The 13,830-nt window shown below is 42.2% G+C and overlaps 1 protein-coding gene across 1 annotated transcript in view; it reads right to left on the bottom strand.

The window, feature by feature from the left end:
• MEI1 (meiotic double-stranded break formation protein 1) overlaps positions 1 to 13,830 on the bottom strand; it is a 63,958-nt gene that overhangs the window by 18,891 nt on the left and 31,237 nt on the right. Inside the window, exons 19-20 of the mRNA XM_060023974.1 lie at positions 9,856 to 10,003; positions 3,627 to 3,902 (exon numbers count right to left, since the gene is read on the bottom strand). Coding sequence (XP_059879957.1) covers positions 3,627 to 3,902; positions 9,856 to 10,003 — 424 coding nt within the window. The remainder of the gene's footprint in view (positions 1 to 3,626; positions 3,903 to 9,855; positions 10,004 to 13,830) is intronic.

Raw genomic sequence — 13,830 nt, 5'->3', positions numbered from 1 at the left:
CCTGGCACCTTCTAGCTCAAACAAGCCAATTCCATTGGACAGGCCAGTTAGGGCTGGGTGTCATGAAACCAAGGTTACACACAGACTCCCTTTCCAGGGAAGACAACTTCTGACACAGAGAGACATGATTACAGGGCAACTGGCCAGACAAATCCAGATGGGCTGATCACTGGGTAGCACAGGGGTGTCTGGGCCTGGCTCTTTAAAAACCTCTGCAGCTGCCAGAGAAACAACTAAAATATTGATGAAATAATTCATATTTTATGGCAAGATGAGAAAAATTAACAAAATTTTTTTTCTACTCGTTTGGGCCTCCTCCCTCCCCTTTGGCGTATACTGTGCATCTGCATTAACCAGACCTCCTTAGGAGACAACATTCTTTCTTAATCTCATCAAGGGTCACAACGCACAACTCCTTAGGGGATAATTTCCTTCCTAATCTTGTAAGGAGCCACGATGACCTGTGACCCACTACTTGCTTTGTACGTGTAGATCTGGATTGTGTAAACTGTCAATAACACATCATTTGTCTCAAAAACTTACATCACTGTGCTTTGACCTCTTACAGGCAGAACAGTCCTCAGAGCTTTCCTTTTTTTTTTTGCCACACCACGTGGCTGGCAGGACCTTAGTTCCCCAACTAGGGATCGAACCCTTTCCCCCTGCAGTGGAAGCACAGAGTCCTAACCACTGGACCACCAGGGAATTTCCCTCAGAGCTTTCTGAAAGACTGTCTCCTGGGTTATAATCCTCAGGTTGGCTCAAATAAAATTTTCCATTTCTTTCTTAGATTGACTATTGATTAATTTTTGTTGACATTATCAATAGCAATCACTCAATTAGGGCCTGATAATGTCAGGTACTGTGCTGTGTTTAAACTGTAGTTGTATGTTTGTTTATACATTATCTGTATCTTCATGATAACTCTTCCAGGTAGGTGCACCCCGATTTTTCAAATGAGCAAACTGGGACAGATTAAGTAGTTTGCCTATCAAAAAAGCAGTGGCATTGTAAGTTCTACTACACTATGATTTAATGAAGGGCAGGGATGAGATTGGCTTCATTTTTGTTACCTTGTAGGGACTCAGAAAACATCTCTGGAAGGAAAGGATCTCAGAATGAGAGGGCTAGAGGTTCATTTCCACCACCTTTTTTACTTTACAGAGTATGAGGCTAAAGCCCAGATGACGTGTGATTTGCCCAAGGTCACAGGGCCCAAGGCCAAACCAGTTTCCCACTCCTGCTCCTTCACTGGCACACAGCTGCCTGACTGCCAGAGCTGGTCCCTTAGAAACCTGAGTTAGTAAATGTTAGTGCAAAAGGAAGGGGGGTACTTAGCATTTGGCAGCCATGCTGAATGCCAGGGGAAGGAGTGCACCCCACCATATGGGTCAGTGGGAAGGCTCTGGGTGGAGCATGGCCCACTCCACAGTCTCTCCTGTCCAGAGTTGTCCAGAACTCTCTGGGACTGGACCGACCAGAGGGATGTGGCCAAGCAGGGAACAAACAGAGCTGCTGTTTTTTACACATAAACAACCTACATGAAAGACCACGCGTTGATAAGAGTGGCAATTAACAGCTTTGTTTTCACCTGTTAATTACACATATCAAAAACAGAAATTGGTACCACCACATATTTTTAGACTCTTTCCTCTCCTGCAGCTAGAAGCTGGGGAGAAATGGTAGGAATTATATACACATGAACAAACAACAAAGCTGTTCCTTGCTATTTTTTCTTACCACTGATGTTTCTAGGATCTAATTTAGTGAAAAACTCATTAATTTAGGCTCCAGTCATGGTCATGATCTTTATTAGCTATATGACCTTGGCAATTCAATAAGCCTCTGTGAGATTAACATTATCCGGTTCAGAGTCAGTCAATAATCAGTGAATGATAGTCTACCCTGTATAGCATATCACAAGTGTTCCTATACATTCTTTCATTTATCCCCATGTTATCTCCCTTATGCATGTGAGGAAACCGAAGCTCAGAGAAGCCTTCATCTTCCAGTTGTTAGTGGTTTGTTGTGTCTGAGTCTCTCACTGGCCCATGGGGCAGGGACTAGGTGAAATTCATCCCTATATCCCTAGTGCTCAAACAAACAGCTCTCCCATTAGATGAAACACTGAATTTAGCTGAGTTTACTGGAAAGAACATTAGGGAGTCAAAATCTGGGTTTTAATCTCAGCTCTTGTGACCTTGGACAAATCTCTCTAAACCTATTTCTTCATCTGTTTAAAAAGAAAAAAATAAGATACCATGATTAGTATCTTTCTCAGAAGATCTGAATTTTTCTTTTTTGAGACACTTAGATCTGTCCAGACCCCTAACTCAATAGGTCAGCAAAGATTTATAAGTACCTGTTATATGTGAGGAATTGACCCTGAATACATTACCTGGCAAAGAAAATCCAGTATCTTAGCTCTGTCCATTGCTACTCTGCCTGGCATCCCATCTTTTCTTCTTTCCCTATGCACTAATGGTTTATTTTTAACCCGTTCCTTCTTCTCTTTTCTTCCTCCTCCAAGGAAGAATTTGAGCCAAAGCATGAATGTGGCCCCTATCAAGCCAACACGTGTGTGATTTCACAAGACGACAGATCTCAGGGAAAAAGGTGAAGATTTAAGTCTGAGTGGGGAGTGTGTACATGAGAATGTGAATACAGACAGATGTAGGTACCTAAGGATGTGAGATATATAATATGCAGGTGTTATTTCCACCACAGTCACTCCAATAAAGTCAGGGAATCGTGTTTGTTGATGATAAGAATATCAAAGGAACACCCACTCTTCTCTAAAGGGCTATGTCATTCTTCCAGGACTAAGGGGTGGGGAGCCAAGTAACTGGCATTGAAGGCAGGGGTTCTAAAAAGAGTGTCTCATATGCTAGTGTGCTCAGTTTGGGACCTAAAACTAGTAACTGGTCACTAAATACAAATTGTCAAATGTGTAAAAAATTTCCTTTTTAATATATATATATAAATTATAGCAGTCATCTCTATAATAATGAGGAAAAAAAGATGGAATTAAAGTCAGTGTGTTAGAAACTCCAGACAGCAGGCGGCTTACTTATCTAACTGATGTACCTGACAGAAATTATAGGAATTATAGGAATGCCTTACTTCATAAAAAAAGCAATGGAATATGCAATAAACTCATGACAAAAAAATTCTGGGTATGCCTAAGGGAGGGTGTTGCACATGTAACATTATCCTGAGAGTTATGGTAGAAAAGAGGCTGAGTCCCTCTGCTATCAGACATCTTCATCTACGTGCCCCAGGGCTCCCCTATGACATCAAACCCTTGTTAACAGAATATGCTTAAGAGAAGACAGGGAGGCGGGAGGGAATGGTGACTGAGGTCAGCATTTCATAGGTATATCCCCTGGGGATTAGACAGGCACATATCTCTCAGTGAGCCGACCCCCATCAGACTTAAGAAAGGGTATAGACTTACAGAAACCAGGCACCTGCCAGCCGAAAGCACCTCCTACTCACATGGAAACAGTGATAAGTCCAGAGGCAGGCAGAAGCAGCTGCGGGTGCCTCCTGACCTCAATAAACCAGCTCCCAGAGAGAGAGGGCCCACCATCTCTGAATGTAGAAATGAGCAAGTGGTCACCTACCAGCAAAATGAGCAGGGTGCTGGGGCTGCTTCTGAGCACATGAAACAGGGCTGCTAAGCTGGCGGGAAGGGTGGGCTGCCCAGCAGAGGCGACATCATCCAGCTCCTCACAGATGCTCTCTTCCCAGGAGAACCAAAGTTCCAGGACACGGTGCCCAAACCTACTCATCAGCTCTGGATACAACAGGAATAACCTGAGCAGGAGGGGGTGGTGGGTGTACACTAGGTGCAGGTCCGGGATGCCCTCTAGTAATTTTCTGATGGCGCCAACCACAGCCTGGAGGCAAAGAAGAAAGGGGTAAATACACCTTGCAGAGGACTCAAGAGACCCCAATCCCCAATAAACACAGACAGCCAAGACATAGCGGGAAAAATGTACTGGCTTCTCAGTGCTCCAGGATATCTACTACCAGCACCCTCTAGAGAAAAGAAAACCTCACTGTGCTTACCTTATAACAATGGTCCTCAACTGGGGGTGATTTTGCTCCTCAGGGGACATTTTAAAATGTTTACAGACATTTTTGATTGTCTTGATTGGGAGAGTGCTACTGGCATCTAGTAGGAGAGAGCAGGATCCCACTAAATATCCTACAATGCACAGGACAGCCTCCCACAGAAAAGAGTTAGACTGTGCAAAATGTTAGTAGTGCCATGGCTGAGAAACCCAGCTCTATAATGATACCACAGTGTATCATAATTGTCAGCGTGTACTTGTCCACCTCCCACACTAGACTTGAGATGCTTGAGGGCAGGGACTGCGGCAGATTGATCTGTGCACTTGGCCTAAGACCTGGCACAGAGAAAGCAAAGGGCAGGTGTTCTGAATCATTTATTAACCCTCAAAAACCTATCTCTTCCCATTGTACATATTACAAAGCTCAAATTCCTTAACATGTTATTTTAAGAATTTTATAGTTTTCACTCTTCATTTGGGTCTTTGATCTATTTTGATTTATTTTTTGTGTACGGTATGAGGTAAGGGTCCAAATTCATTCTGTTGCTTGTGGATATCCAGCTATCCCAACACCATTTATTAAAAAGGCTATTCTTAAAAAAAAAAAAGGCTATTCTTTCCCCACTGAATTGTCTTGGCATCCTTTTAAAAATATATGGGTTTCAGCTTCCCTCGTGGCGCAGTGGTTGAGAGTCCACCTGCTGATGCAGGGGACACGGGTTCGTGCCCCGGTCCAGGAAGATCCCACATGCTGCGGAGTGGCTGGGCCCGTGAGCCATGGCCGCTGAGCCTGCGCGTCCGGAGCCTGTGCTCCACAACGGGAGAGGCCACAACAGTGAGAGGCCCGCGTACCGCAAAAAAAAATAAAAATAAAATAAAATATGGGTTTATTTTTGGACTCTTAGTTGTATTCCATTGATCTGGTTGTCTATGCTAGACATATACCAGAACCACACTGTCTTGATTACTCTATTTTTGTAGTAAGTTTAACTTAAGAAGTGTGAGTCCTCCAACCTTGTGCTTTTTTAAAAAATTTATTAATTTTTTTTGCTGTGTTGGGTCTTCGTTGCTGCACGCGGGCTTTCTCTAGTTGCGGCAAGTGGGGGCTACTCCTCGTTGCGGTGCACGGGCTTCTCACTGCAGTGGCTTCTCTTGTCACGGAGCATGGGCTCTAGGTGCACGGGCTTCAGTAGCTGTGGCACGCGGGCTCACCAGTTGTGGCGCATGGGCTCTAGAGTGCAGGCTCAGTAGTTGTGGCGCACGGGCTTAGATGCTCTGTGGCATGTGGGATCTTCCCGGACCAGGGCTCGAACACATGTCCCCTGCATTGGCAGGCGGATTCTTAACCACTGTACCACAAGGAAAGCCCTTGTGCTTCTTTTTCAAGATTGTTTTGGCTATTTTGGGTCCCTTGCATTTCCATATAAATTTTAGGATCAACTTGTCTATTTCTGGACAAAAAAAGAGAAGGCAGGGACTCTCCTGGTGGCGCAGTGGATAAGAATCCGCCTGCTGCAACTGGAGAAGTCCTGTGTGCAGCAACGAAGACCCAACGCAGCCAAAAATTAATAAAATTAAATCTTAAAAAAACAAAAGAGAAGGCAACAGGGATTTTGATCAAGATTATGTTGAATCTATAGATCAATTTGGGGAGTACTGCCATCTGAACACTATTGTCTTCTTTTTTCCTAATTTTATTGAGATATAATTGATGTATAACATTGTATAAGTTTAAGGAGTATAACATAATGATCTGATAAATGTATATATTGTGAAATGATTACCACAATAAGTTTAGTCAACATCCATCACCTCACATAATTACAAAAGTTTTTTCCTTGTGATGAAAACTTTTAAGATCTACTTTCTTAGCAACTTTCAAATATACAAAACAACATTGTTAGCTGTAGTCATCATGATGTACATTACATCCCCAGCACTTATTTATCTTATAACTGGCCATTAAGTCTTCTGATTCATGAACACAGGTTGTCTTTCTATTTAGTTATGTATTCTTTAAATTCTTTCAATAATGTTTTGTGAGTTTCAGTGATCAAGTCCTTGCACTTCTTTTGTTAAATTTATTCCTATATATTTAATTTCTTAATGCTACTGTAAATGGAATTATCTTCTTAATTTCCTTTTCGAGCATGTTATTAAAGACTTAGGTCTACCTCCCAGCTTCTTTCCACTCCTTCTCCCACATGACCTAGCCAAGCCACACTAAACTAGTCTTCCTTCCTTGAATGGATAGACTGGGTAACTCCCCACTTCTGTATCTTAAATCTTACTCTACGCTCAGCCTGAAAGTTCTCCCTTCACTACCTCCATCTCTTCCACAAAGCCTCTCTGATGCCACAATCGGACACAACCTCTTGCCCCTTGTGCTTTCGTAGCTCTCAATGGTCCTCCAGCTCCAGGAAGCACTGCAGCTGTTCCCTGCCTTGTAGGAGATCTTTTTGTCTCTCTTGCCAAACTGGTGCTCCCTGAGGGCAGGGAGTTTGTTTGATTCACCTCAACCCTGACAGGGACCCACATGGCACCTGGCACCTGGCACATGATAAGTGGTCAATGCACATAGGGGAGTTATTGTTTAATGGGTATAGAGTTTCAGTTTTGCAAGATGAAAAGATTTGTGGAGATAGATGGTGGTGAGATGGTTGCACAACAATATTAATGTACACAATACCATTACTGTACACTAAAAATGGTTAAAATAGTAAATTTTATGTTTGTGTATTTTACCACAATTTTTTAAAAAACCTGGATAAATAAATAAAAATAGAAAAACAAAAATGAAGTGAAAAAAAAACAAGTTGTGACTGTATATTGCCATTTATATATTTATATAAGAATTTTTAAAATGCAAAACAATGTTATATATCATTTATGGATTCACACCTAACAGGGGAAATCTGGAGCTCCTCCATAACTACCTTCTAAGTCTCCACACCCACTGGTAGATGGGAAGAGAGGGCCCCCAAGAACCAATCTTGCCACGATTATTAGTCTTGAAGCCATCAGGACTATTCCTATTGTGTCCTTTTCCCCCGTTTACATCAGTCACCTCAGAAAGCCCAGAAATTTCAGGTCACCCCCATATGGCTCAGGACATGCCCTCTTTAAATCCCATCTCCCACTCTTACACAGCTCCACAACGCTTCCACGTGCCCTCTAGAACTCACTCACAGTTATCAGCAAATTCCCTATGTCCTGTACCTCTTTGAATATTCCCTTCACCTTGCTGCTTTGATTCTCTGCCAAAAACCTCTTTTGCCTACAGTCTCTCAAGGGGGGCTATTTTCACTCCCATTTCCCTAGTTCGAAAACCTTGGCCTCTAAATTCTCTTACTTCCTCCTTCTAATCTCCTCTACCTGCCTCAGCCATTCATTCCCACGGTCATGTATCTAGACCTTGTCATTACGAAGAACTGCACCCTCCCAAATAATCCCAGTTTCAAGCATCCCATTTTACCACCACCCCTCCTATCTTTCCAGCTCACTCCCTCTAGTATTTCAATCCAACAATTCTTTGACCCTCATGAGAACCAAAATCTTTGAAAACATCCTTTTATCTTCTCTTATTCTCATACTTCACACTGGTCCATCAAGAGATCCTATGGCACCAACTTGAAAATATATCCAGAAGCTGACAATTTTCACCACCTACTCCACTATCTCTTCCCTACATTATTGCTGTAGCCTCCTAACTGGTTTCTGCATCCTCACCCTTGTACTCCTCTGTTATATTGTCCTAGTGGCCAGAGTGATCTTGTTTAATCCAGCCATGAATTAAACCATGAGACTGTATGAGATCATCAAAGCAGTAAATTTAGAGAAAAAAGAAAAGCAGTCACAGACTGAGCCCTGAGGTACTACAACATTTAGAGGTCAAGGCGATAAAAGAGAATCAGCAAAAGACACTGAGACATAACTGCCACAGAAGTAGGAGGAAAACTAGGAATACCCGGTATTCTAGATGCCAAGGAAAAGCAGTGTTTCAAAGAAAAGAGATGTTGTTGATAGGTCAAGCAAGATGATGACTAAAATACTGACTATTGGCTTTAGCCATGTCTCTGTTATTGGTGACTTTGACAAGTGCATTTTCAGGGATATGGTAAGAGTGAAAGCCTAACTGGGTAGGATCAAGACAGGATGGGAGAGCAGGAATGCCTGAAGCATCTTGTGATACTAGAAAACTCAAACTCAGGCTTCCCTGGTGGTGCAGTGGTTAAGAATCTGCCTGCCAATGCAGGGGACACGGGTTCGAGCCCTGTTCCGGGAAGATCCCACATGCCATGGAGCAACTAAGCCTGTGCACCACAACTACTGAGTCTGCACTCCAGAGCCCACGTGCCACAACTACTGAAGCAGCGCACCTAGAGGCCATGCTCAGCAGCAAGAGAAGCACCACAAAGAGAAGCCCACGCACCACAATAAAGAGTAGCCCCTGCTCGCAGCAACTAGAGAAAGTCCACGTGCAGCAGCCAAAAATAAAAAATTAATAAATAAATAAATTTATTTTTAAAAAAAGAAAAGAAAACTCAAACTCTGTGTCAAAGATCACTAAGGTTGTGTCAAAAGGGCTTAGGAGCAACCTTGAATAGTCTCCCACTGGCCAAAGATAGGACGGTTTGATCCTCAAAAGGATAATATAGTGGATTGAAACCATCAAATATTTTTAAATCGATGAGCTCATAATGATACTAAAAAAATCTCTTTGGTCACTTTTAGAGAGTGCTAGGCAACCAACTCATTTTTTTTGAAAACTGGTAATTAAAGGGAAAGAATCAAACATTCACTCTATGCTTCCTATACAATCTATCATTCAGAGTAACTGAATAGTTGGTGAGAGAAGTTTTTTTTATACAAATAGTCCAGTTAATAAACAAAGAGAGAATGACAGAATTAGGATATTATATTTTGCAATCCCTAACGAATTAAAGGATCTAGGGAATGATCACCAATGGCTGCTAATACCACAAAAAGAGAGACAATGGGACATTATATACCTACATCTGTCTTACTTGAGAACACTTGCACTTCTACTATACCTTCCTGATTCCATTCAGATTAAACCAGGTCTGCTCATGTCACATTTGCCCCAATAGTAATTTTTTTAAAAAGGCAAAATTAATAGTCAGTGAAGGAAGAGAGTCCTTAATTTGAGGCTGAAGAGTCCACATCTAAGGAATAAAAGCAATTTTCAGTGGAAAAGGTGACAGATCCAGTGATGAATCACACATAGTCCTCCACCCCTGAGAGTTTATAAAGAAGCTAGAGAGAGAAAACTTGTAACATATAACCACCTTCAAAGCAATCCAAGACCAGCCTGGTTAACAATGATCTGGGTGCCGGCAACACACTTTGATAAACTGTTACCTGGAGACACCTCACACCTCTTTCCTCCTGCATAAACCAGAGGTGGTACTAAGAAAAGAGCCTTGGAAGTTGGTCAAGTCTGAGCTGGAGTCCTGGTCACGCCATCAATTAACTGTGTGACCTAGCAAAAGTTATCAATACTTTAACCTAAGTCTTGATTTTCTTATCTATAAAATGGAAATAATAATCTCTGCCTCCCAGTACTGTTGAGAGAATTGGCTAAGTTACAAGGGCTATGTATATATCAGCACTCTATCTTCCCCCACTCCCCCAACACACACTCTCTCTCTGCCACCCACCTTCTCTATATATACATCATCATAGTCTCCCAAGGAACCATGATGTGAAGAGGTGCAAGAGGAGGAAGAAAAGCCCCAGGCACTTTGGTCCATACCTCATCTAGCGCACCGTCTTTGTCCTGGCAGATTGCAAGTAGATAGATGGAAGCTCTGAAGACCACCAGTGGAGGGCATTCACCCTGGTCCTGCAGAGACAGGAGGAAGCTTCGCACAGCCATGAATAACTCTGCCTCTGAGACAAACCTGTCAACCAAGGAGAGTCTGAGTGAAAAAGGCAGAGATGGCTGTCCTGCCCGGCCACGTCCTCCCTCAGCCACTGTCCTTCTGTCCCAGCATGTCCACATTCTAATGACACCTTGCACAAAGAGTGTGTTGTATATATTTAACAAAGCATCGTCACACATGCATAGCACATAGTTCTGTGCTTTGTGCAAGGCTCTATTAGAGGCCAGAGACTCCTCACTCACACCTCGAAGGTAAAGCATCAGGCAGCTGGACCGGCAGTGTTAAAGAGAAGGATGCTGCTTCAGGGGTTCAGGAGGCCCTGCTTTGGCAGCCAGTCCACCCTTCTCGTATTTATCATTAAACATTTCTGTGTTCAATGGGCTACTTTCTGGGGGAGGGAGACGTCTATACTTGTACATGCAAGGGACATGGGGATGAGGAGGAAACTGACTTCACTATATACCCTCTTATATCTTTTAAATTTTCTACCCTATGTCTCACCTATCAGATTAAGACCCCCCAAAATTAAACATTTTTAAATAGGTAATAGTAAAGGCAATGCAGTATCCTGGATTGTGTCCTAGAACAGAAAAGGAACGATAGAGGAAGAATTGGTGAAATCTGAATAAAGCTTAGTTAATAGTATTGTACCTTCACATATATCATCAAATGATTTTCAACAAGGGTGCCAAGACCATTCAATGGGGAAAGGACAGTCTTTTCAACAAATGGTGCTGGGAAAACCAGATTTCCACACGCAACAGAATGAAGTTAGATTCTTACCTAACACAATGTTAAAAAAAAATTAACCCCAAATGGATCCACACTTAAGACCTAAAACTATAAAATTTTTAGAAAAAAACATAAGGCAAAACTTTCTTGACATTGAATTTGGCAATGAATTCTTGGTTATGACAACAACGGCATAGGCAATAAAAGAAAAAATAAACAAACTGGACTTTATGAAAGTTTAAAAATTTTGTGCATCAAAAGACTACCAACAGGGCTTCCCTGGTGGCGCAATGGTTGAGAGTCCGCCTGCCGACGCAGGGGACACAGGTTCGTGCCCCGGTCCAGGAAGACCCCACATGCAGCGAAGCGGCTTGGCCCGTGAGCCATGGCCGCTGAGCCTGCGCGTCCGGAGCCTGTGCTCCGCAACGGTAGAGGCCACAACAGTGAGAGGCCTGCGTACCACAAAAAAAAAAAAAAAAAAAAGACTACCAACAGAGTAAAAAGGCAACCCACAGAATGGGAGAAATTATTTGTAAATCATATATCTAATAAGGAATTAATATCCAGAATACATAGAGAACTCCTAAAACTCAACAACAAAAAAGTTGAAACAATCTGATTAAAAAATGGAGAAAAGATTTGAATAGACATTTCTCCAAAGAAGATATACAAATGGCCAATAAGCACATGAAAAGATGCTCAACATCACTAATCATTAGGGAAACACAAATCAAAACTATGAGATAACAACCTCATATCCATTAGGATGGCTACTATCAAAACAAAAACAAAAATAAGTATTGGAGAGGATGTGGAGAAATTGGAACCCTTGTGCACTGCTGGTGGGACTGTAAAATGGTATAGCCACTGTGGAAAACAGTATGACATCGCCTCAAAAAATTAAAAATAGAATGACCAGATGATCTAGCAATTCCACTTCTAGGTATATACTCAAAATAATCGAAAGCAGGGACTCAGGGAGATATTTGTATACCTATGTTCACAGCAGCATTATTGACAATATATAATAAAAGGAAGCAACCCAAGTCTCTATCGACAGATGAATGGATAAGCAAAATGTGGTATATACATGCACAATGGAATATTATGCGGTGCAAAAAAGGAGGGAAGTTATGACATATGCTATAGCTTGGATGAACCTTAAGACATTATGCTAAGTGAAATAAGCCAGTCACAAAAAGACAAATACTGTATGATTCCACTATAATTAGTACTTAGCATAGTCAAAATCATAGGAACAGAAAGTAAAATGGTGGTTGCAGGGGCTGGGGGCAGGGGGGAATGGACTTACTGTTTAATGGGTATAGAGTCTCAGTTTTGCAAAATGAAGAGTGCTGGAGACGGATAGTGGTAATGGTAGCACAATATTATGAATGTATTTAATACTACTGAACTGTACAGTAAAAATAGTTAAGATGGTAAATTTTATGTTTGTGTATTTTACAATTTAAAAAATTGGAAAAAATAGTAATGTGCCAATGTTACTGTCTTAGTTGGATAAATGTACCACAGTTATGTATTAGGAGAAAATGGGTGAAGAGTAACTTTTCTGTAAATCTAAAATTACTCCAAAATAAAATGTTTATTTAAAAACTAAAAAGAAAATGGATAATAGCCATAATATAAATATTATGCTACCAAAAGAATAAGGTAGACCTATTAATACATGTAGTAGCATGGAAAGATGTCCAAGATATACTGTTAAGTTAAAAAGCAAGTTGAAGACCTTGTATTATATCCCATTCTGTATATTAAAAAAAAAGTATATTTGTGTGATTTTTGTTTTGTTTTGTTTTGTTTTATTATTATTTTTGGCTCTGTTGGGTCTTCGTTGCATTCTCTAGTTGTGGCGAGCGGGGGCTACTCTTCATTGCGATGCGCAGGCTTCTCATTGCAATGGCTTCTCTTGTTGCAGGGCACGAGCTCTAGGCGTGCGGACTTCAGTAGTTGTGGCTCGCGGGCTCCAGAGCGCAGGCTTGGTAGCTGTGGCGCACGGGCTCGGTTGCTCCGCAGCATGAGGGATTTTCCCGGACCGGGGCTTGAACCCGCGTCCCCCGCACTGGCAGGTGGATTCTTACCATGTGCCACCAGGGAAGTCCCTCTATTCGTGTTTTTTAACACACAGAAGAGTTCATGGAGGGTACCTAATAGTAGTTAACTCTGGCAGGTGTATGGGGAAGTATTCTAACGTTATAGCCAATCATTTTTCTTGAGTTTTTACAATAAGCACGAGTTTTAAAATAAGAAAAAAACTTTTTATATATATATAAATTTATTTATTTATTTACTTTTGGCTGCGTTGGGTCTTCGTTGCTGTGCAGGGGCTTTCTCTAGTCATGGAGAGTGGGGGCTACTCTTCGTCGCGGTGCATGGGCTTCTCATTGCGGTGGCTTCTCTTGTTGCGGAGCAGGGGCTCTAGGTGCGCGGGCTTCAGTAGTTGTGGCACACAGGCTCAGTAGTTGTGGTTCATGGGCTCTAGAGCGCAGACTCAGTAGTTGTGGCGCATGGGCTTAGTTGCTCTCCAGTCCAGGGCTCGAACCCATGTCCCCTGCATTGGCAGGCAGGTTCTTAACCACTGTGCTACCAGGGAAGTCCAGAAAAAAACTTTTAAACTATCTCATGGGTCAAGTGATGTTCAATGAGGGTGTCAAGACAATTCAAAGGGGGAAAAATAATGTTTTCAACAAGTGGCGCTGGAACATCTGTATAAGCCACATTATGAAAAAGAAGTTGGGGGCTTCCCTGGTGGCGCAGTGGTTGAGAGTCCGCCTGCCGATGCAGAGGACACAGGTTCGTGTCCCGGTCCGGGAAGATCCCACATGCCGCGGAGAGGCTGGGCCCATGAGCCACGGCCACTGAGCCTGTGCGTCCGGAGCCTGTGCTCCACAACGGGAGAGGCCACAGCAGTGAGAGGCCCGCGTACCACAAAAAAAAAAAAAAAAGAAGTTGGACCCCTACCTCACACCATCATAAAAGTTAACTCAAAATGGATCATAAACCTATATGTAAGAGCTAAAATTGTGAAAGAAAATAACTATAGAAGAAAATATAGGAGTAAATCTTCATGACTTTGGGTTAGAAAATGGTTTCTT

This window comes from Delphinus delphis, chromosome 11 (assembly GCF_949987515.2).
Source record: "Delphinus delphis chromosome 11, mDelDel1.2, whole genome shotgun sequence".
Classification (NCBI taxonomy): domain Eukaryota; kingdom Metazoa; phylum Chordata; class Mammalia; order Artiodactyla; family Delphinidae; genus Delphinus; species Delphinus delphis.
Note: the sequence above shows the minus strand (reverse complement) of the source record. Positions and strands in the feature narration are given on the sequence as shown.